This window comes from Mus musculus, chromosome 10 (assembly GCF_000001635.26).
Source record: "Mus musculus strain C57BL/6J chromosome 10, GRCm38.p6 C57BL/6J".
Lineage (NCBI taxonomy): Eukaryota > Metazoa > Chordata > Mammalia > Rodentia > Muridae > Mus > Mus musculus.
Genome location: NC_000076.6, coordinates 85094489 through 85118061, shown reverse-complemented (window position 1 = coordinate 85118061; position 23573 = coordinate 85094489). Strand labels below are relative to the sequence as shown.

Here is a 23573-nt window from a genome sequence, read left to right as displayed (position 1 = left end):
GTTGACTTATCCAGAGTGACTGTTGGAGTAGGGAAGTGAGAAGGCATTGTAGAGTGGGTTGAAGGGCTCAGGACACAGCACGTGGGACATTAGAACCTAAGTTAGGTTTAACTCCTAGAACTCACAGAAGAAACGCCAGCGTGAAGGGGCCACGGGATCCTTAACTACATACAATAGAAAAGTGTTCCCTAGGTCTAGCTCTTCAGCTTTCACACTTTAGTATGCCCAAGAATAACCCACAAAGGTTGTTAAAGAGACTGAACAAACTGAGATGACGAAATCTAGACATTTGAATTTTCAGACTTTTAGTTTTTGTGTTTGCACTTTACTGTTGTGTCTACATCCATATCATGTTTGTAAAGTATCACCAAAAAAATTTACTGCAGCACACCCTGAACTGTGTAATCTTAACTTTTAAGATCATCCTGTTTACAAAATCCCTTTATTTCTGTAGATCTTTATGAAACATTCCATCTTTGTAGATCATAGTCCTTTATTATCAGATTCAGGTGTTCTTTCCCATCCCTTTAATACAAAAATCCCCGCATTATTCAATCAGGTATTTTCATCTGACATTTCACTAAATACAATATTCATATCAACATTGTTAGATCAGTCATTCAAGTGGGTCACACAAATTTATCTTCACTGTGCCAAAACTCAAAAATGGAGTCGAATAACAGATACCTCCAGGTGTATACAACAAAGTAAACTAGTCCTGTTTAACAGGTCAAATTGCTAGTCTACATAAACTAGAAGGGACTCAGGTATATAGCTGTACACATCATCAAATGGCAAGTTCATTTCAGTTAGAACTACAGCTACCTGTATATTTGTACAGTTCTCTGCTATCGTAAAAGCCCCTCTGAACCACATTATACTTTAGCATTTAAGACAATTGAGAAAATTTACCAGTTGGCTTTTCTGTAGCAGAAATTAATTAGCCATTTTTCCTCAAGTGATTTTAAAGACAAGCAAAGTTGAAAATAAATATGCAAGCATATAGTATACTAAGCCTACACTTAGACTAATTCAAGTACAAAGCATAGTAGAACCTCTAAGTTAGAAATACAAACCAGATATGAATCAATAAATTCTTCTAAATAGCAGGAATCAATTTCTCCAATACCATTATTTAGATCACTGAGAATGGGTCTATTAATTTTGGAACTTTAAAAATACCATTTGTTAACACATTTCACCAAATGTATCAACAAATGTCTCTTAAATGATATTGCATGAAATAAATGACCATTTAATTCCTTCTAAATTTAATTCAGTGATTTTAAATTTTGTATAAACAAAGTTTCAAGAACATCTGTAGATTTGCTTGACAGTCCTGCTGTTATTTATGAGTGCTTTTTAAATTTATATTTTTATTCAACTGTTGGCCCACATTACTAATAGAATCCTCTTAAGAGTTCCAAACATTTGAACCTACATATTCAGGTGATCTTCTTCTGGTCTCAGGAACACTACATTTTGACTTACACCAAGGCACCACTCCCTTCCTCTCTCCAGGGAGTTAGAAGGGGCAGAATGAAGACAGAATTCTAGTTTTAGGTATAAAGAAAATTAAGAATTTTTTTCAGGCTTAGATTGTAAGATAAATGCCAAATATATGTCACTTATAAATTTCCATGAAACTAAGCATTAAGACAAAAAGAAATGAACTTCTGAGTTACATTCTGTGAAAATGAATATGTTATGATAACACATTAAGACACAACACACTTACCATCCATATCAAAAACCTTCAACTCCCTGCCTGAAACTGGCTTGAGAAATGGTATGTCTACAGCTGCTTTAAAGGGCTATAAGAGAACATGTTTTAAAGCTATGAACGAATTTCACTACGAATGCAACTCAGTTGGTACAGTACTTGCCTACTATGCATGCAGCCCTGGGTTCCATCCCCAACATCACATAAAGCAAGCATGGTATCTCATGCCTTAAGCCCAGCACTTGGGAGGTGAGTGCAGAATTAGAAGCGCAAGAATATCCTCAGCTACATATCCAGTTCAAGACCAGCCTGGGCTTTAGAAGACCCCATCTCAAAGAAAACAACAACAACAAAAAAAAAAAAAAAAAAAAAACCCTAAATACGTCATTGAAAGCATTTATCTATTTTTTTTAAATTCAAAGCCAATGTATAGAGCCCATCTCATTCATTTGAAGAGTCAATCCTCATATATTAATGGTTGATTTTATTGTATTTTTAAAGGAATTACTACTAATAATTTAAGACATCCTAAAGAAAGAATAAGCATGAAGGATTATCTTAGGTTACTAGGATAATTATAAGAACTTAAAAATTAATATTTGCCGGGTGTGGTGGTGCACACCTTTAATCCCAGCACTCGGGAGGCAGAGGCAGGTGAATTTCTGAGTTCGAGGCCAGCCTGATCTACAAAGTGAGTTCCAGGACAGCCAGGGCTACACAGAGAAACCCTGTCTCGAAAAAACAAAACAAAACAAAAAAAAAAATGTATTCCTTCTCAATATGAAACTTCCCACATAGCTTTTGATGAGCTAAGAAATGTTCCATAGATACTGTGGGGTGTATTAAGGATGGGAGCATGAATCCAACTACTAAAGCACATTTCGTGTTAACTACTCACAACAGCTGATAAGCACTCTTACCCACTGACACCAGGAAACTCCTTTACCTCAATACTCCTGAGATTTTTAAGAGGGAAACTAATTTTACAACCTTTGAAAGAGTTCACTGATAATTATAAGAACTGCACATATTTAAGATTATTAGAAAAGATGTTTTCTTTTGTAAGGCATCAATGATTAAACAAACAGAATGCTTATCTAACCAAAACAAACAAAAAAAAAAACAACAGTATCATAAAAACATTTGTCTTCTAAACTTTTGAATTCCTGCTACTTTTTTGCCAGCTTAAATAAGAATGCCTCTTGGCCTAAACCACTATAGTTATAAAAAACTAAGACATCTGAAACTATTAGGCACATCAAAGGTACAGTTTATGTAGTTCGAGTCCCTTTGTAAGGGTCGTGTGGGTTACCTGGCACACTGTACACATGGAACTGTAAAATCATCTACTAAGTTGAACTTTCACATTTTTTAGTCAAACTGAAAGACTTAGAGCAAATATTTAAACATACCATATCTTCAGTTACAACTGAACAAGTGTAACATTTTACCAGATAAAAAGCTGAACTTAGGGATGAGAAGCCTTCAGACACTGTGGTAGTACTGGACTCTTCTTGTTTTAGATGCAGCCAGTCACCAATACTTTCAACACAGCAGTTTAGCGGTTGACTTGGTTGTAGTCTGTAATTGAACTGTTCAATGCCACTGGCATCATATGCTGTGGAGAGCAAGTGTACTTCTCTTTCAATCAGACTTGTCTTTCTTCTTTCCTGATAAGGGCACTTTGTTTACAACTGCAGACCCAACAGCTGTCACACCTCCAGCCACAGCAGACACGCCTCCTTTCACCAGCCCTATTCCCATGGAAGGCACAGTTGTAACAGCTGTTTTGGTCACTTCCAGACTCTTTCCACCAATCCAAGCCACACCACCAATGGTGGCACCAACAGCTCCCTTTGTAACACTGAAGATACCTCCAGTCACACGAGACAACATTCCTGGCTGCTGCTGCGGGTGATCTTTCATTGACCCTAATGAGAGACATATGATAGTCAATATCAAGTCTTTCTAAGAACAGTTCAAATCATTAAATAACCTTTCTCACAACTAGCAGCTTAATCTGATAAACTCTGTTATACTGAGTAAGTAAGGAGCTCTTGCCTGAGTACAGCTGCAGATGCCTTATTTAATACCTTGGTGCACAACTAAGTCTTCGAAGCAAGGTCTTGTTAATGTAATCCACACTTTCCTCAAACTCACAATTTTCCTACTTCTACTTCACAAACACTGAGATTATAGGTATACACCACCACACATAGTGTTGTGTAGCAATTTCCTCTGAGATTAGAATCTCCCATTTTGAAGGGAAGCTGATTAAGACACAGAATATTTTATTAAAAGGAAGGTAAAAGTTCCATTCTATATAGAAGCTCCTTAAGCTCAGAAAGTAATTCAGAACAGCTTCAGGAAGTTCCTGAAACTGACCAAATTCACTAGGCCCCTCCTTTTCTAAATATATATTAAGGACCAGTGAAAAACATTCAGACAAGCTGAGGTGCCTGAAAGAAGCAGAGATGAGATGAGCTATCTGGGAGGGACACTCTCCAACTTGTAGCTTTTCTAAGACACAGGCGCCGATTCCTCCTAAGACTTTTTTTCATTGCTTGAAGCTTTACATTCTAATTAGGGCAGTCTTACTGATTATCCCAAATAGTACATCAAGCACAAAATAGCACTCAGAATTAACAATTGGAACTGCATGATATTAAAAAGTTATTGTACAGCACAGGAAACTATAAGAACAACAAAGAGCCCACAGAACAGAAGAACATTTTTGCCAGCTGTACATCAAACAGAGAATGAATATCCAGATTTTATTTTCTTAAAGTACAAAAACAAACAAACAAACAAACAAACAAAAAACCCACACACAAAAAGCATTAACCAAAGTGTTTGATATCCTTAGTCCTGGGGAAAAATGCAAATTAAAAACTACTGTGAGATATCATCTCACCCAAGTAAGAATTGCTAGCATCAAAACTAATAAGGTCAGTTGCAGTGGCACACACCTTTAATCCCAACACTCAGGAAGCAGAACCAGGCAGATATATATGTGTATACTTATTTTCTACCTTAAAATGGCATTTGCAATCAATATTGGTTCTATCTGATTTCCCCCATCAACATACCAAGTTCCAGACCAGTCAGACATAGAGAGACCCTTGTCTCTGAACAAACAAAAATTGAAAACTAATAGCAAATGTTGGTAAGAAAAGAGGAACCTTTGTTCATTGCTTGAAGGAATGAAAATCAGTACAGCCATTATGTATGAAGGTCTCTCAAAAAACTGAAATAGAATTATTGTATGACCCAACTATGCCATTCCTGGGTACATCCTCAAAGACAGCATACTATAAATAACATGGTATTTGCACATCCATGTTCATTGCTTCTCTGTCTACAACAGCAAAGAAATAGAACCAGCCTGGATGCCCATCAAGAGATGATATTGAAAATGTGGCATATATATACAATGGAATTATATTCAGCTGTAAAGAAAAATGAAATTACAAAATGTGCAAAAAATGAATGGATTTGGAAAGCACTAAGCTAGATGATGCAAACTCAGAAGGAAATAATTGCAATTCTCTTTCATATTTGGATCCTAGCTTTAATATACATGTGTATACAAGTGAGAAGAAATGCAGATAAAACCTGAAAATCTAAAACAGTTCAAACAAAGGCAAAAAGAGATGCTAAGGAGAAGAGGATATAAAGGCAAAGAACACATGTGGCCTGGAAAACAGAAAGGAGACATGGGGGAAGGAAAATCAGCTAAAACAAATTTTGCTTTAAAATTCCATGATACTTGTATTTAAATATGAAAACAAATATTAAAAACCAACAAAATATTATACATATAAGATATATTTACTGCTAAATTTGTTTTTAAAACACAAATATTAAAACTACTAAGCATAATAAATTTTAAATTTTTAAATGGCTAAAAATAAAAGACTTAAGGTACAGGTAATATATTAGTTATAAAATGATATAAAATTATAAAATATATAACAAAATTAAATGTTAATTATAAAATTAGAGTACTGAGGCAGCAAGAAGACCTCAGATTGAGGGTAGCCTAGGCTACATAAGATGACACTATATCAAAAAATAAATATGTTTAACTTTATTATAATACAAAAATCTTTTCCCAAAGATAAGGATTAGAGAATGATGGCACATTCTTGTCAGAGAGAGAGAGAGAGACCCTATCTCCAAAGAAAACAAAGAGTTGGGTTTTTTGTTTTGTTTTGTTTTTTATTTTTTTCAAGTTCTCATTTATGTAGCCCCAGCTGTTCTAGAAATCACTATATAAACCAGGCTGGTCTCAAACTCACAGAGATCTGCTTGCCTCTGCCTCCTGAGTGCTGTGATTAAAGACATGTACCACTAAACATGGTTAACAGATTTTTAAAAATCAAGACACAGGAACAGAAAACATACATTTTATATATACATATATTACATATACTTGGAATATATAATAAACTTATACAAATTGTTCTTTAAGAAAAACACTGAGCTGGGTGTGGTGGCACACACCTTTAATCCCAGCACTCTCAAGGCAGAGGCAGGTGGATTTCTGAGTTCGAGGGCCAGCCTGGTCTACAGAGTGAGTTCCAGGACAGCCAGGGCTACACAGAGAAACCCTGTCTTGAAAAAAACCAAAAAAAAAAAAAAAGAAAGAAAAACACTGAGCTAATAATTTTCAGGTTATTCTACCTCTAAACGAAATGAAACCAATTAGGTGGCTCCTCCTCATTCACTAGGTAGCCAAGCTGTGAACTTGGTAGCCTCTGGCTGTTACGTCACAATGCCGGGATTGCATGTGTCAGTCACCATGGCAGGCTTACCTGTAAGATTTTTATTTCTTTTTATATCGTCCTAGAAATATGATTTGTGACTAATAATACGGGCAGAAACTTTCAGAGAGGGAAAACAGAACTTTGTAAGCTTACAAAGTCTATACCAAGTCCTCAGGGAACAGAAGACAACAGGCATTTTCTGGAGTTAGGACACCCTGAGAGGAGGCAAAGAGTGTTTCCAAGATTCATGTCACAGTTTTCAAGCTAAAATAGTTATGACTTAAAAAGACAAATTAAGCAGAACCCAAGACCATACATATATGAACATAGAGAGCAGTATCAATTATACTATAATAAATTATAGGAATTTTAAAATTCTCAAATCTTCAATTAGGTGTGTTCATATGCAGGACATCAAAAACAAACAGTTCATCCTGTACCTCCCATACTTTCGCAAATAAAAAGATGTTTTTGCTTGTGAAATGGTCTTAAAATGAAAGTGTGACAAGAAAATAAACCTTAAGTAGTAGAAATTGTCTCTATACACCAAAGTCTGTATTTTCTTATTAAAGGCTCAATTATTTTTGGAACATGTCCATTGACTATATAAAGGCTATAATTCTTTACATTTAATTTTTAAAAATGCTCATAGCTTTAATTTTCCATCATATTCCTTCCATGCTTAGTGCTGGTTACATGCTTACCTTCTGGGGGTTCATCACTAAGGTAAGATGGAATTTCTTGATTTTTATCTGCCTGATTCATGATCACCTATAAAACAAAACATATTTCAGAGTAAGACTACCACTTCTTGCATGCTGTGTTAAATCAACTTAAGTGATTTTATTTAGATAAAGAACATTTTCAAGTACCCACCAAAGAGTAACTCATCCTATCTCCTATTTCAAACTATAGAGTTTACAAAAGACTTGAAATTTCACCAAGGGACAACAGAAATCTTATTGGCAGCACTGACAAAGAACAGCAATGCTGACTCCAGTTCCCCTTTGTTGTTTTCAGTGTGGCACTTCAACTTAAACAGAGAACTGCTGGGAAGGAGAGCTGGGCGATAATAAAGCCAGGAAAACTAAGCCCCCTCTCAGAACACGCCTGTAACACCCTCTCTGAGTCAGTAAAAGACCTGAGTGATTGTTTCTCTTACGGTTATAGACAGAAATAGTGAGAGAATTGAAAAACCTGTGGAAAAAAACATAAACTATGATTAATTCTAAGTAAAGATATGAAAGAAATTGAAGAACTAATACTCTATTAAGAAAAAAATATGGTTAGAATTCCTTTTCCAAATTCCTTTATGATCTGAAAATACTTGATTTTTTTTTAAAAATAAACTTGGCTAAGTAAAGGCAAAGGCAAGACTTACCTAAGACTGACTATATGGTATCTTGCTTGGACAGAAAACCAGGCCCGTGAGTCCAGTAAGTATTCTTCCTATGTCTCTAAGGCCTCACAGTCAACCAAGCGTTTGTCCTAGTCTCTAAGGACTAAGTCATTATATCTATGCATAAACAACAGATATTTAAAAGGATATTGTGAAGAGGCTGAGCAGATGGCTCAGTCAGTCAAGTGCTTACCACACAAACCTTGAAAACTTCAGTTCTGAATCTCAATACCCACTTTAAAGAAAAACTTAATGAAAATCTGGGTATACGCTTGCAGACCCACAAGTGTTAAGGCTGAAGATCTATGAGGCTTACTGGCCAACCATTCTAACTAAATTAGTGAGCTCCAGTTTCAGTGGAAGACTATGTCTCAAAAGCAGTAAGATGGAGAACTGATTGAAGAACACAACAAATGTTCATCCCTGGCCTCCAAAGGTACTTAGGCACCTGCAGACCATCTTACACATGCAAACATGGCATTGTGAAAATGTATAATGAACTTTAACACACTAATTATCAAGTAGTGATTAAGTATCAATCTGAGCTAGGTACAAAGGGCAATGAATCCCTGCCATAGGGCAACAGTCACACTAGCTGGGGAGGATGATATATTAACACTATAGTATGTCAAACAGTGCTAAAAGCTATCCATGTGGAGGAATGGAAAAGAGAAAGTGGTGTTTTAAATGGCTATTCTGTGAAGGTTTCATTTTGGGTACATCCCACAAGAGGTAAAGCATCAGATATTTAAATGAAGAGTCCTCAATCAGAACAAACAGCAAAAAAAAGGGCCCTGAGGTGAAAGCTTACCAAGAGCAGCAAGAAATAAGAGCCAATAAAGAATGAAGAGACTACATCAAAGGGCAGTAAGAGACGGAATCACAAAATACGGTCTGCAGCATACAAGCCCCTGTAGTCAGTGGTGGAGGCTGGCTTTCAGCAGTGAGTTGGAGAACCAATGAGACACTGAACAGAATAATGAGGTGTTCTGCTTTACAGTTTTTAAATATTAAAACAGATGTGGAGGCTCAGGCCTGTAATCCTAGCACTCAGGAAGTTAAGGCTGGAATACCTGGAGTTCAAGGCAATCCTAGGCTACCCAGCTATGTTCTACTTTAAAAAAAAAAAAAGAGGAGGAGGAAGAGGAAGAGGAGAAGAAGGAAGAGGAGGAGGAGGAAGAGGAGAAGAAGGAAGAGATCATTCTGACTACCATGGGAAGAACAAAGAGTAGGAAAGCTCAAGTCACTGCAGAAAGACATGTTACACTGTATATAATCCAAGCCGGGAAACGAAATAGAAATGGAGACTTGGGTATAGGACACAGAGCAAACTATAAAAAGTAGAGATTTTAAAAGGTTATTTTAATTTCCTATATTACATCCTGACTTTACAAACTAAATCCCAAACAGACTTCAGTGGGCCCTAAAATCCAACAACATAAATCATGTGATGATAACTATCTTTCAGTTGCTCTGGTAACAGTCCTGACTCAAGCCACTTAGTAGCAGCACCTAATATGGTCTGCCTTGTGAATTTAGCACATGATTTCATAGGACTAAAAAAATAACAATAAACATATATAATCTTGCACAGAAATAAAAAAAGAATATCAGTTGGTTCTTTGTTCCAAGCCAAAATTCTTGACTAACTTGACTTAATTAGAAAACTCTCAAACTAGAAAGCTACATTTATTTCCATTTATATCTATAAACATGGTAAGAACATAACAAATTATATTGCATAGTGTTCAAGACTCTAGCTTTAAAAAGCCTAAGTTTAAATCCCAACTGATATAAAATATATGACAAAGGAACAATAACTTAAGAGATTTAAAATAGAAACTAAGATATTCCAGCCCTAACCCTAAAATGAGAATATTATTTTAAAGCAAATTTGCAGATTCTAAAGCAAAACATGTAGAAAATCCTGGGAAAGTATGTGTGTTCCTTCTGTGGAAAAAAATTATTACATGGCCACTTTCTTCTCCCAACAGACTGTTAATTTGGGAGACAGTTCTGTGTAAACTGTTCATTATATCCCACTATACAACACAAATCTATATACATATACCTACTTTTATACACAGAAACACATGGTCAATTGCTGGTCAATAATAGAAGCTATGATAATCAATACCAAAATACAAAAACTAGCTATGATTTCTTGTCCATCACTAGGTAAGGAGTCTCTGCTACAAGTTTCCAATACCATCCATTCTGTCATGCTTACCTTGCTGTGAAGGACTATATTCCCACAAATCCTTGAGCCAAATGAGACCCCCTCCTCCCTTAAAAAACAAAAGCCGGGGCTGGAGAGATGGCTCAATGGTTAAGAGCACCGACTGCTCTTCCGAAGGTCCTGAGTTCAAGTCCCAGCAACCACATGATGGCTCACAACCATCTGTAATGTAATGAGATCTGACGCCCTCTTCTGGTGCATCTGAAGACAGCTACAATGTACTTACATATAATAAATAAATCTTTAAAAAAAAAAAAAAGCCAGTAGCTAAAATCTTTAGCACATCTAAGGAAACACCAGCAGAGTGAATATAGGAAACCTTTGCCAACTAGACATCAGAGGCTTAATAGCCCGTCTATTTATATATAAATAAAACACCAAAAGAACAAATAATATAACCAATAAAATGGGCAAGTAAGCTAAACAGCTACCAAAAGAACTACAAATAACCAATGTATATATTAAAAAGTACTCAACATCCTTAACCATCAAGGAAATGCTAATCAAAACTGTAGATTCCCTTTCAACCCAATTAGAATAGCTATCTTCAAGAAAACAAAAACAAATGCTGTCAGGATTAGGAGAGATTAAGGGGGTCCTTGTATAAGTATCTCCTTATAAGATCTCGGGGTAAGCACTTTCTTCTCTACTCTGCCTATCATTTTTTACTTTACTCTGATTTCTTCTTAGCTTTTATTATCACTTAATATCTATTTTATATGTATCCCTATTAGAATATAAGCTCCGTGAGAACAAGGGTTTGAGGTTTGTTCACTATTTCATCTTTAGGTCCTTAAGGTCTGATATAGTCAAATACTTGAATTTCTGTGCCCAAGCCAACTTGGGTGTTAAAACAAGTTTATGGGGAAAATCTAGTTTGTTAGATTTCTAGAATGAGCAACTAAGTACGCAGAAATAATAATCAAGATGGTATACATTAAAAAAAAACATTTCATCAAGAGGCTTCTGAACAAATTGTATTTTAGACACCTTCAAAGCATCCACAGAAAGTTATAGAAGATGCCTTCAGGGACTCCACAGAAAATATTCATTGGGCAATTGTACTTAAGAAGCTAAGACAGTCTGAGACAAGTTGAGGTTTAGACAATGGCAATTAAGCAATGACTTACTCTATGGAGGGTGGGCGATGTGCTCATGCTTACGTATGACTAAAACAGACTTACACCTTTCATTAAAGTGTATTTGAGAGTCAGCTGAAGAACAGGATTTAGCAAAAACAAACCTTCAAATGAGTAGCCAGTATTCATTGAATAGTTAGTATAAATTCATAGAGAGCAAGAAAGGAAAGTATAAGATTCCGAAAGTTTCCTACAAATTTAACGCAGATTAGTATAAAATGATCTGATTATTTTTACAACAAAAAGATTGAATCCTAAAGTTTTAACTAAGATTGCAAGAAGGAACCCAGGCCAGGCGTGGTGGCGCACGCCTTTAATCCCACCACTTGGGAGGCAGAGGCAGGCGGATTTCTGAGTTCGAGGCCAGCCTGGTCTACAGAGTGAGTTCCAGGACAGCCAGGGCTACACAGAGAAACCCTGTCTTGAAAAACCAAAAGGAAGGAACCCAGGTGTCCCACAATCCTATAATCCCAATGCCCTGGAGACTGAAGCAGGGCTGCCATGAGTTTGAGATCAGCTTGGCTACATTGTGAGCTCTAAGCCAGCCAGAGTTAGAAAACAGGACTGTACCTCAAAAGGAAATAATATATAAAATTTGACCTTTTGATAAGAAAAAATATTTATGTGTGCTTTGGCCTGTTTGCACAAATACAATGCCCATGAAGACCAGAAAAGGGCATCTGACCCCCTAGAACAGGAGTCACAGTTGATTGTGAGCCTTTGTGTGGGTGCTGGGAGTTGAACCCCCAGTCCTCTAGAAGAGCAGCCAGTTCTCTTAACCACTGAGCCACCTCTCCAGCCCCCAAAATCATTAATTTCTGTACAATCCATCTGTTCTAAACTCACTGAGTCATTGATTTAACATGCATGTGAACCCTACTAAACTGAATCTTGTTATGCATTTAGACAGTACAAGTACTGCTCTATCCTAAACTTATCTACGTGGGGATACACTTTTTCAAGCAATTACTTTGATCATACCTTAAGAAGCAAAATATATTAATATATTATCTGGTTTTTAGGAGTTCATGATGCATACAAGCTTCTAGTTAAAAAAAAAAAAAAGCTTTCCTAAAGTAAGGCAATGATGACAACAGCCTTTAGATTAAAGCAAAGGACTAAATGTATTTTATAAACATAATCAGTTCAATCTTTTGATCCTGGCATGGGTAAACTATTATAATAGCAACAATAAAAGACTTCTTTACTACAGACTGTATAACATGATAGCAAATAATGGGAAAGGAATAATCTTTATCTAGTACAAAATAATACAGCAGCTGGCAAATATATTAAGCAAATATCAATACCACTATTCCCTAGAGGGTAATTTACTCCAATAATAGAAACAAGCAACCAAACACCTGTTGGAAACCTTTCCTTCTGTTATATGTGTGGATTTTTTAAGAAAAAAATAAAATCACTGATGAAGAAATGTCATTTGTGAGTTTCAGTAACATTTTATATACAAATTTAATTTGGGGCCACAAAGAAAACAAGATCTAAAAATATGTTTTTTTAAAAAGCCTCAGGGTATAACCTCTCTAAAGTCAAGTAAGTTAACAGTAAAAAGCTCAACTACAAAATACAGTGTGTACAGTGTGTAACACTTTACCTTCAAAGTCACTTTAAACATTTGTTACACAAGTAACAGGCTTCTTGTATAAGAAAAAGACTAAACTAGGCATGGTGGCTCACACCCATAATCTCAGCTCTCAGGAAGCTACAGCAAGACTTAGGAGGTCTAGGCCAGCCCAGGCTCTAGAATGAGAATCTATCTAAGAAGAAGGAGGGAGGGAATTCTTCTGCATGGGCTACGTGGAAAATAGCATGTCTTCATTCCTTTGCCAACTAACTTTGAGGAGTTTCAAAACTACACATATACTAGCAAGCAATGCACAGCAAGACATCACCTTGCTGGGTTTTATGCTTCTGTAGCTAACAATGCTGATCACTGCTTGTATAAAAGGTAGCTCCCGCCAACTAAATTAACAGCAAATAGACTACAAGAAAAGCACTGAGTTTGGCAACAAAGAAAAATTTATCAATGAAAGTTTTAAAATCCCACACGGCCGGGCAGTGGTGGTGCTCGCCTTTAATCCCACCACTTGGGAGGCAGAGGCAGGCGGATTTCAGAGTTCGAGGCTAGCCAGGTCTACAAAGTGAGTTCCAGGACAGCCAGGGCTACACAGAAAAAAACAAAACAAACAAACAAACAAAAAATCCCACACAAAGTGACAAATAATCGAGACTGTCAAAATAGTTTTAAGTATTTTTCTTAAAGAAACATGAAATAGGATTAAAATATTCTGCCAAGCCAGAAAACCAGTACTTCTGTCATCCTCACTAAAATACACTTAATTTGTTCAATAGATGCTGCCATTCCTACTTTGTGCCACATCTTGTTGAGACAATGAGTGAACATAAAGACCGTACTCTTAATTGTATGTCATCTGGTCCAGTAGCATCAGAATGTAGGAAAAGGGTAAAGACTCAAGGACGGAAACGGGAAAGTCAAGATTTTCCCCGAATATAAACATATATATATCAAACACTTTTGAATTTATATGTTAAAATCAATTAAACTTTTCGAATGATGTTTTCATTGAACTTTTTTCGAATGATGCTTTCATTGAACTTAGTTTCTGGTATAAGTGCTGCTATACAAAAAAAAATGAAAGTGAAAAATGAAAGCAGATGTGTATTAAGCGTTGCTAAAGCAAGAATGGAAACATACTTACCTGTTAGTGTGATAGCCCTTGAGCGGCAACAACTAGAAGTTTTAAGCACTAACCAATAGCAGATACAAATACCCACAATGTTTCCTTTTGGATTAGTAGCGTTCACAAGATACAAAAGACACAATCAAGTAAGATTTCGCTTCCTAGTCTAGGTGTTTCTAACTCTTCCCAGCAGCCCTAGCTCCCCCTCATTGATCCACCTTTAGGCACAAGCAAGTCTTTTTTTTTTTCCCCTGAGCAGAGCAGTGACGTGGCAGGAGAGGCAGAAAATGACCCTAGAGGCTGGTGCTGGCTTGGACACCTCCTTCCTCCGCCCCTTCGTTGTCCATCCAGCACACCCTAGTTCCTGCGGAATTCCAATATAAGACGGGCTTAAGAGAGACGATCCAACTTGATCCCGAGTGGCAGCTCCGGGGCTAGACTAGATGCTGCTTGTGCATGGCAGGCTCGGTTTTGGATTGAGCTTGGGGTCGGCAGTGACTGCACTGGCGGCTGCTCCAGGACTCCTTCCCCCCTGCTCCCCAGTCACTCCTTGACACTGCCAGCGCCCCTCTTCATTCCCACACCTGCGGGCTTAGAACAGGCGTGGGAGTGGAGTTCCCGATTTAGGAAGAGCAGCGGGAATCTCCGCTTGGAGCCAAGCCCTGTGTACTTGAACCCACCGGGACCGTTTATCAACAGGTCAGAAGTTAAGTGGGGCAAGGAAGCTGGGCTCCTCCTCGGATGCCCCATCTCCTCCTCCGCACCAGCCTGACACTCAAGGCAAGAGGTCAGACCCAGGCTTCCAGAGCGACTCCCTTCAACTGCAGACACCGCGTCCACAAACTCGTGGACCCACTGGGGTAACCCCATACCTCCGTACGCCCCCCAACGACTCCCGCCCATCCCCCTCCCGTTCAGTGTCCCCCCGCAAAGGGCCAGGCTGGAGCGGCCAGGCCCCGGGGTCGTGCAGGTGAGGTGCAGATGAGGCTAACGGGAAAGGGCCCGGAGTGCGGCCACTCAGGCCGACGACACCCTCCCGCCCCCGCCCCAGCCATGGGACACACTCACTCACCGCGGGGTCGAGGCCGGGAGCTGCGGCCGGGCGGAGGGAGCGGTGGCACGGAGAACAGCAGAAGCGGCCGGGGCAGCAGAGGCCCTGATGCGGCCCGGGAGTGGCTTACGCGACCTAGATGCTCTTCTCCGGCTCAGAAGTCGGAAGACTCTCGGTGCGAGGTCGGTGCGAGGCGGCGGCGGCGGCAGCGGCGGCTTCTGGCTGCGGACGTGGCGCCTGACGCGACCCGCCCCCTCCGCAGCCTCCGGAGCTCCCGCCTCCTCCCGCGCCTCGGGTTCCGACGCGCACGCGCACTCGCGCCCCCGGCCCTCCGCCCCCCCACCTCCCGCGCCCACCGGTCGCTCGGCGCGCGCAGCCCTCCCAGCAGCCCCCGGCCAGCCTGCGCGCGCGCCTCATCCGGAGGGTCTCCCCGCCCCCTCCGCCCCGGCCACCCAATCAGAGCAGGCGAGGGGGCGCTGCCCCGGCGAGGCGCGCGCCTCCGGCCTCGCCCGAGTCTTCGGCCACTCTCCGGGCTCGAGGGAACTAACGGTTATGGGGGTTTAGAACTTCTCCCCTGAGGAGGGCGGCATGCTCGCCGGTGTCTCCCTCTCCTTCGCCCAGGGGCTTCAACCTTTAGCTGCTGCCCTAAGGGAGTGACGGGCAGGGCCTCTGTCAGTCGCTCTCCCCAGGGCGCTCTGCGAGCCTGTGTCACCGAGTGATAGGGTGAGGCGAGGCCTTGCTAATTTGTGTGGGGTTTTTGTTGTTGTTGTTGGTCCACCTGGAGTCCTTGAGCGTAAACATGTCAGGTTCGCCCTCATCACACAGCGGATGCCCAAGGCCTTTCAGGGGGCCTTGAATTTTGGTAGCGAAAGAAGGTTGGTTCATCGATGTGAGAATTGAACTGGAGAGGGAGGAAAACTGTCACTTCCTAACTAGGGCTTCGTCAGGGCCCCTCCACGTTCTTGCCAGCCTTGGGGGGAGGGGGGATCCCTGGTGGGGTCCTGTAAAGTATTGAGCAGCCTAAGAAGATGCTGTCTGGGAAGTCCTCTGGGTTCAGCGTTGCCTCTGCTTCAGATGGGAAACAGGACAGTGAGCTTCCAAGGGGGCTTGTGATAGCTGCCTAGGAAGGCTGTGAGGAGGAAGCAGAGACGTGACGAAATGGCTACCTGACTAGATAATTGCTATTAGCTTTTCCTTGACTCTCAACATCTTTAAGATAAAAATGACAATAAGTCCACCCTACACTTTTGGGAAAGATAAGAAGAGAGACTGTGGGTGTAAGGGGGCTTTACTGAGAAATTATACCAAAACGTGAGATTTTTTTTCTTTTCACGACCTAGTTATCAAGTGGAAACATACACAGGACAGGGGACCTCAATTTTTAAATGAAAGTAATCAGCGTGGTGTAACTGGATAGCAAGTGTTTATCAAGTCTCAGAAAAGGGATGCTAACAGCAACAACAAAAAATCCTGAGAGGGAGCTAACCTTGGTTCAGTTCTTAAATAGAATGAACTAGAGCTTAACCGTTATCAAATCGATGAATTAAGTCCATTCAGATCACTGTGCTGAAATTATGATAATCTTGTTTTACAGAACTAAAAGAGAATGATGATTAGGAGAGTTTGAACTGTGGTATTAACTGAGTACCAATCTTTTATTGTCATAGACTCCTGAATTCTTAATAGGATTTTAATAGGTGATTTCAAGATTGAACCCTGGGCAAAATTACAATGCAGAACTTTATAACTTTCTTTCCAAATTGACTTACAGTTTTGCTAGTAATTAAGGCTATAATTCAAAGCAGTGGTATATTCTGTTTCATAAACCAATGAAGGTACCAGGGAGCTTTTGGCTCCTTCTGAACCTACAAGTACAGGTAGTCCAGTATTTCTTATAGATCTGACCCCAGTCAGTTCTTGCTGTCTCAGTTTCCTTACCTATAATAATGGAGAGAGGGCCCAGTGGTTAAGAGCACTCACTGCTCTTGCAAAGGTCCTGAGTTCAGTTCCCCACACCCACATGTCAGCTCACAGCTATCTGATGCCATCTTCTTTTTAAAAAGAACAACATCCCATTCAGTTCTAAGCCACTCTTGTCTATATGAGAATCTTAATTGAATTGTTTCTATCCTGATGCTATCTTGATTTCAGATAGCTTGGTGTAACCAGAAGGAACCTCAATGAAATCAGGCCCTATTTATTTTATAGGCTGACCTCCATTGTAGTTCTTGATTCTAATACTGTAATATCTTTATTTCTATATAATGTCTTTAAATGTCTTCAAATAATGAGTTCTTAATGCAGTAACTTAAGGCAAAACTTTCTTATACTACATTATAAATAGCTGAGATTATGACTCAGTTTAGAGTACTTGCCTAGCATGCCCCAAACTGTACCTCCATCACCTAAAACAAAAGTTAATTCTAGTTTAAGTGCCTCAGTTTTTCTCTAGTTGGTTACATTCAAAAAATTAGTTACCTTATTGATACCCTGGAGTAATTAGCAGTGACATTGCTTAACAGACTGGGCTAGTTCAAAATGTTAAGACCAGAAAGTAGCAAGACAGAAGACAGAATTGTGAAAGCAAAACATAAATTATATGTTGTAGCACTGAAGCTGAAGGAGGGGTCCAACCTTCTGCTCAGTACAGGAAGTTGATCCAGTTCTTTGCATAAATAATTCCTTTGTTGAGTTGACATCATCTTCACAGTATTTCTATTGGCATTTATATGATGAATTAGTGTAAGGGCAACACATTTTTATGTTCACTTTGTCATATACTTTTGGTATTTTGAAATGAACTAAATGATCAGAAGCTTTGAATAGGTTACCATCAATGTAAGTTATAATACTTTTCTATTTTCACATTCTTACTGGTTTCCTGGCATAATTACTTGAACTATCTTGGCTTTCCTTGACTCACTACCTTTTTAAACATATAGTTTGACACCACTGTTAGTCTGTGTCATCTCATTTCTTTCAATAATGAGGCAAACATTCTATTCTATATTCATGCAAAGAAATGAGGCAGTTAAGTTAGATAATTTGGCCAACCTCACAACTGTTTAAGATAAAATTCTATAGTCAAATTTTATGACCTCAGTCCAACTTCTAAACAATCATACTATTGTTTGAGATGAACTCTCTCTGTATAAGTCAGGGTGATCTTGAATTCACTGTCTAATTCAAGCTGGCCTCAAACTCTTGATCTTTCTAAGTTCTGGGCTTAAGGTAAAGCCACTGCACTCTAACCACTATATTCTAAGAGAGAAAAGCAGTCCCTAAATCTAGCAAATGGTCCAGTGCTGATTATCAGGAGGCTGTAACATTGCTAGAATATACCTAGGCCTTGGTATTTTCTAGTTACGCCAAACAGCATGAGGCCTACTTTCTAATATTTGAACATAAACAAGATCATGAATATAATCTAGGTCACCAAATAGAATACACAAAAATGAAAATGACAACTAGTAAGTGGCTATTGCTTCTTCACCAGTTATTTTACTCATTCTAGCCTTTCCTCTTTATAGGTAAAATTTATGAAGATAACAAATTATACAATCAGTCACTCCTGCTTCATCACGAAAGTAAGGCAAGAAGGTTCTACTTCCTTAAACTCTCCATCAAAGCATCTAACACAATCCTAAATCCTAATAGCCCTGCCTTACATCCTGTTGCTGAGATGCCATGTGATTTACTGTGATTTGTGTTCTCCATTTCTCCAATGAGTGATAATCACAGTTTGTTCAGCTTGCAGGAATTCTTGGTGATTTTTGGCAAAAGTGTGTTAGCAATTCTTTGTGTTCTCTCTCCCATCTATTTCTATGGAGTGGAAAACATGCTGTTTGGTAGAAGATAGACATGAGTAGTGGAGCTAGGAAGAGTGGTCCTAGAAAACAGCCCACAACATCTTCCTGTTTGTGCAGCCTAATAATCCCAAACTACAAGCTTCATATCCATCACCCAGCAGACAGCCTACACTACTATGTATGAGCGAGCATCTCCAGGAAACAACTGACAGCTGTTCTCAACTGTATCCAACTCATCCCAAACACATCCTGTTCTCTGCACATCCAGTGTAAGGTCACCCCATATAAGGTAACATGTCTGAGTTCAAATGCCACCATTGCGAGGAATCCTTGCAAGGTAAAAAGTATGTGCAGAAGGATGGAGCCAACTACTGTGTGACATGCTTTGACTCGCATTGTGCCAATATCTGTCAGGAATGCCACAAGCCCATAGGTGCAGATTCCAAGGAGGTGTGTTATAAGGAGCAATTCTGGCACAACACCTGCTTCAAATGTTCCAAGTGTTCTCAACTCTTGGCTACTGAGACCTTTGTTGCCTGGGACAAGAATATCCTGTGCAACAAGTGTGCCACTCGAGTCACCTTCCCCAAGTGCAAAGGGTGCCTCAAAGATATTGAGGAAGGAGACCATAATGTGGAATACAAAGGTAGTATCTGGCATAAAAACTGCTTTGTCTGCACCAACTGCAAGGACATCATTGGAACCAAAAATTTCTTCCCTAAAGATGAGGGATTCTACTGTGTGACTTGTTATGATGCCTTGTTTACCAAGCATTGTATGAAATGCAAAAAGCCCATCACATCTGGAGGAGTCAGTTACCAGGATCAGCCCTGGCATAGTGAGTGCTTTGTATGTGTTTCCTGCTCTAAGGAGCTGAGTGGACAGCGTTTCACTGCTATGGATGACCAGTATTTTTGTGTGGATTGCTACAAGAACTATATAGCCAAGAAGTGTGCTGGGTGCAAGAACCCCATCACTGGGTTTGGTAAAGGCGCCAATGTGGTGGCCCATGAGCAGAATTCCTGGCATGACTACTGCTTCAACTGCAAAACCTGTTCTGTAAATCTAGCCAATAAGCACTTTGTGTTTCATGATGAGCAGGTGTACTGTCCTGACTGTGCCAGAAATCTATAACTTGACAAGGGCATTCTGTAAAATGGCATTTGAACCATGTTTTTTGCCCTTGCTGTCTCTGTGCTACACCAATCATAAGGGATAAGTGGGCTTTCACCTCTGTGAAGCTGCTCCTCTGTCTTTTCTGACACTTTACAGTATTACTCAGCTAAGAACACAACAGTGATTGTATTAGGATTCAACAACCTTGCAGCAAAAAAATAATTTCTCTGTTGTTGCAATGGAAAAACAAGTTAGATTGATTCTACTGCATAGATCAGAAAAATGCTAACCTTATAGCCACATGATGTGAGAAACATAGGCAATAAACCTTCCACTGAGATGTTCCAGAAAATAAACATTATGAACTTAGCTATAATTCTCAGCTGACCTTTTCTATATACTAAAATTAGATTGATCCATATGGATTATTTTCTTCTGCATGTTTCTTATAAATCACAAAAGTGCTAACCATGTATCACATAATGTAAGCAAGAAGCATGGGTGTTCCTATTTTAAAACATGGAAGACAGTTTGAAAACAATAAGCTGATCTAAGAAAACCAGATTGTTTCAGAGCATCTTAACAATAACTACTTCTAGAAGCTTATAAAACTAACCCTCCTATAATTCTTTAAATTAATGATATTTTTGTTTAATAGTGAAATAGTTTGAGTTTGAAACTTGCATGACAATATCTGAGTATCCTCAGACATACATGCAGTTTAGAGATTCATCCTGTAAAAGTGACAAACTAAATGGGTGGCCAAGAAATGCAAAGCTATCATCAACATTAATATGACATTTCCAAGTCAAGACTTGAATCCCTTGTAACTGTTGTCTGCCCTTGGTGCATATATTCAAGAAAGCTGCGAAGTTCCTTAGGATTTTAGGACGTTTCCTTAAGAGGCTAGCTGGATCTCTGGGGATATGGGTTGGCTACAATCCTTCATAAGTCATCCTTAGGTACCACCTCCTACTTCCCTGAAATACAGGATTACCCAGCAACTGTATTCTCTGTTGTGATATTACATATATAATGAGACAATGTCGAAGTAAATGTCACAATGAGAGTACCCATCATGTTCTTATAGGAGTGGTTATAGATGCCTATGACACTTTTTGACAGTAGCTGTTATTTAACATTTCAGTGTAGCCTTACAAAAAGCAGCATCAAAAGAAAGGGAAAAGAACAGCCTCAGCTTTCATCCTGAAGCTTCTATTTTAATGTTTTAAGGTTGCTATCAAAAAACAAATATCTTAACTGACAGACATAGATCAATCATTAACCTCAAAAAAGTCTCAAAAAGAAGGTAACCAAGAAAACACAGCTAGCTCCTGGCAGCTGTGTCTCCTAATACTGACTTTCTGTGGTTATATGTCCTTTGAGTTGTAAATAGATTGTTCCTGCAATATCAGAGACTGGGGTGCTGCCTCATAGACCCATTTATGGGGACTACCTCCCCACCCAACTTTTGTGACCTTCTCTAGTGTTTCTCAAACTATGGGTCAAATGACCCATTTTGCAGAGGTCACCTATAACCTCCAGAAAGAAATACTTATATGATATTTTGTAACAGTAGTTAAAATTACATTCATGAGGTAGCAACAAAAATGATACTTTGCCTGGGGATCACCACAACATGAGGAGCTATCCTAAGATATTAGGAAGATTAAGAACCACTGTTCTAGAGGATCATGAAAAGAAACACTCCGCAAGGAGATCCTGTTGGGCTTAATTTTGCAGAGAAAGAGAGTCACCTTATGTCTTACATTCTTGTCCTATTGCTGTGACATAAAATTGACAAAAGTAACTTGAAGGAGAAAGCTTATTCTAACAGGGGTACATTGTGTCAAGGAAGTCAAGGCAGGAAAAGCTTGAAGTAGCTGGTCAAATCATTCTCAATTAGAAAGCAGAAAATAAGCAGTGCTAATCTTTGCTTTCTCTGTTTTACATAGTCTAGGAACTCCTGCCCAGAGAGTGACCCTAGTCACAATTAAAATTGACCTTTCTACATGAATTAATATTTTAAAATCCCTTATCCATACCCAAGGGTATTCTAGATTCTGTCTAGTTGACAGCACTAACCAGTACAACTTAGCCCATTGATATGCTACTCACCTCATAAAGATATATAAATACCTCCTCAAAATCCAAAACCAAAAAATTCCAAACACCTGTCCCTCTTGGGAGCATCTCACTAAACTATCTGTAATAGTAATTTTGGCTATACTGTTTTAGCTCTCATGGGTCAAATGTGTGCACCCACCCAGGAGCTATCTGGATTTGAAAATGAAATGCGCACACACATACCAGTTAATTTAAATATGCCTTGACTTGCTCAAGGCCTGGATAGTTCTAATCCTCCACCTGGCTAGCATACATTTCCCTCCAGTACTTCTGACTCAATGCCGTCCAAGTCTGTGTTTTATCTTTGCTGCCTTATTACCTTCTGGGCATCCCCCTTGTCTTTGCTGACCAAGAGGGTTCTGTGCAGTCCTTCCAGAGGCTGCATTCCTTCTCACCTACATTTCAGATGATTTTCCTCCTGCAGCTCAAAATTGGATCCATCTCCCTCTGAATCGTGGCAATTCTCCTCTTCCTTCCCCCAGTTCCTACCCTGTGCAAATCTAAAGGTCCCACATCAGTCTATCTGCCCCAGCCATTGGCTCTTTATTGATCAATCAAAAACCAATTGGTGATAAGGACCTTTAGCATTTGGACATGCAGATTCCTGATTTGGGGGGCCAGATTAATTCAAAGCATTTAAACCAATCCCCAGCAACTATCTTGGGACTATATGCTTTGCTTTGATAGAGAATCGTATGCTGAAACTTGTTTTGTGTTAAATTCTTCAAGAAGATAAGAACCCAGAAACCCCCATATCAATACTTATTAGCCCTTTCTTATAAAGAAACTAAATTGCAGCCATCAGATTGTCAGAACAAAGTTAGGTTGTTTCATTTTCATGGATTTTATGTACAGTGGCTGTTAAATGAAGACCATTAAAAGAGTCTTAGCAGCTCAGCCCTATTATCCCAACATCCCAGGAGGCTGAGGCAGAAAGATGGTAAGTTAAAGGCATACCTGGTATACATAGAATTCAAGTCTATCCTGGTCAATTTAGACTCTGTTTTGAAAAATGACTGAGAAACATCTCAGTGGTATAGCACATCGTAGCATGTCTAAGACCCTAGGTTCAACCTACAGTATCTCTTCCTGAGAACCTCCAAAAAGGAAAAGTTCAAGGCAGCCTGAGCCACATAGCAAAAAGCTGTTTCAACAAAACAAGATAAAAAGAAACACATGAGTCTGAAATCATTGAAAAAAATTTTTTCTAGGTGCTAGGGATCAAGGCAATCAGTCACTGAACCACATCTTAAGCCCAGGTTATCATTTCAAAGAGGAAAATACTTCAGCCCATCAATTCAAAGCGTGCACCATGTACAACTTTAGAGTGGACCATAAGTCTAAATGTAAAATTATAAAACTGTAAGAAAAGAATCTAGGTGATCTACAGTTAGACAACTACATTTCAGAAAATGACACATAATCCATAAATGTATTTGTGTGTGCACATGTTAATATGTGTGGGTGCATATGTGTAC

The 23573-nt window shown here is 39.2% G+C and overlaps 2 protein-coding genes across 2 annotated transcripts; one reads left to right on the top strand and one right to left on the bottom strand.

Moving 5' to 3' along the window:
- Positions 1-314: 314 nt before the first annotated feature.
- Positions 315-15435, bottom strand: Tmem263 (transmembrane protein 263). Its single transcript, NM_001013028.2, has 3 exons — positions 15065-15435; positions 7197-7263; positions 315-3654 (listed from the first exon to the last, which is right to left on the bottom strand). The coding sequence occupies exons 2-3, from the start codon at positions 7255-7257 to the stop codon at positions 3368-3370; spliced, it is 348 nt and encodes a 115-aa protein (NP_001013046.1). The 5' UTR covers positions 7258-7263; positions 15065-15435; the 3' UTR covers positions 315-3367.
- A 131-nt stretch (positions 15436-15566) lies between these two features.
- On the top strand, positions 15567-21043 carry Fhl4 (four and a half LIM domains 4). The gene is made up of 2 exons (NM_010214.4): positions 15567-15766; positions 18574-21043. Exon 2 carries the CDS (start codon positions 19147-19149, stop codon positions 19984-19986), a length of 840 nt encoding a protein of 279 aa, NP_034344.2. The 5' UTR covers positions 15567-15766; positions 18574-19146; the 3' UTR covers positions 19987-21043.
- Positions 21044-23573: the final 2530 nt, after the last annotated feature.

Excerpts from the sequence above, each read along its gene's own strand:
- Fhl4 (NM_010214.4), top strand. The coding sequence starts at position 19,147 with ATGTCTGAGTTCAAATGCCACCATTGCGAGGAATCCTTGCAAGGTAAA.
- Tmem263 (NM_001013028.2), bottom strand. The coding sequence starts at position 7,257 with ATGAATCAGGCAGATAAAAATCAAGAAATTCCATCTTACCTTAGTGAT. Across the intron at positions 3,655-7,196 it reads TAGTGATGAACCCCCAGAAG|GGTCAATGAAAGATCACCCG; the intron begins GTAAGCATGTAA and ends GTCTCTCATTAG.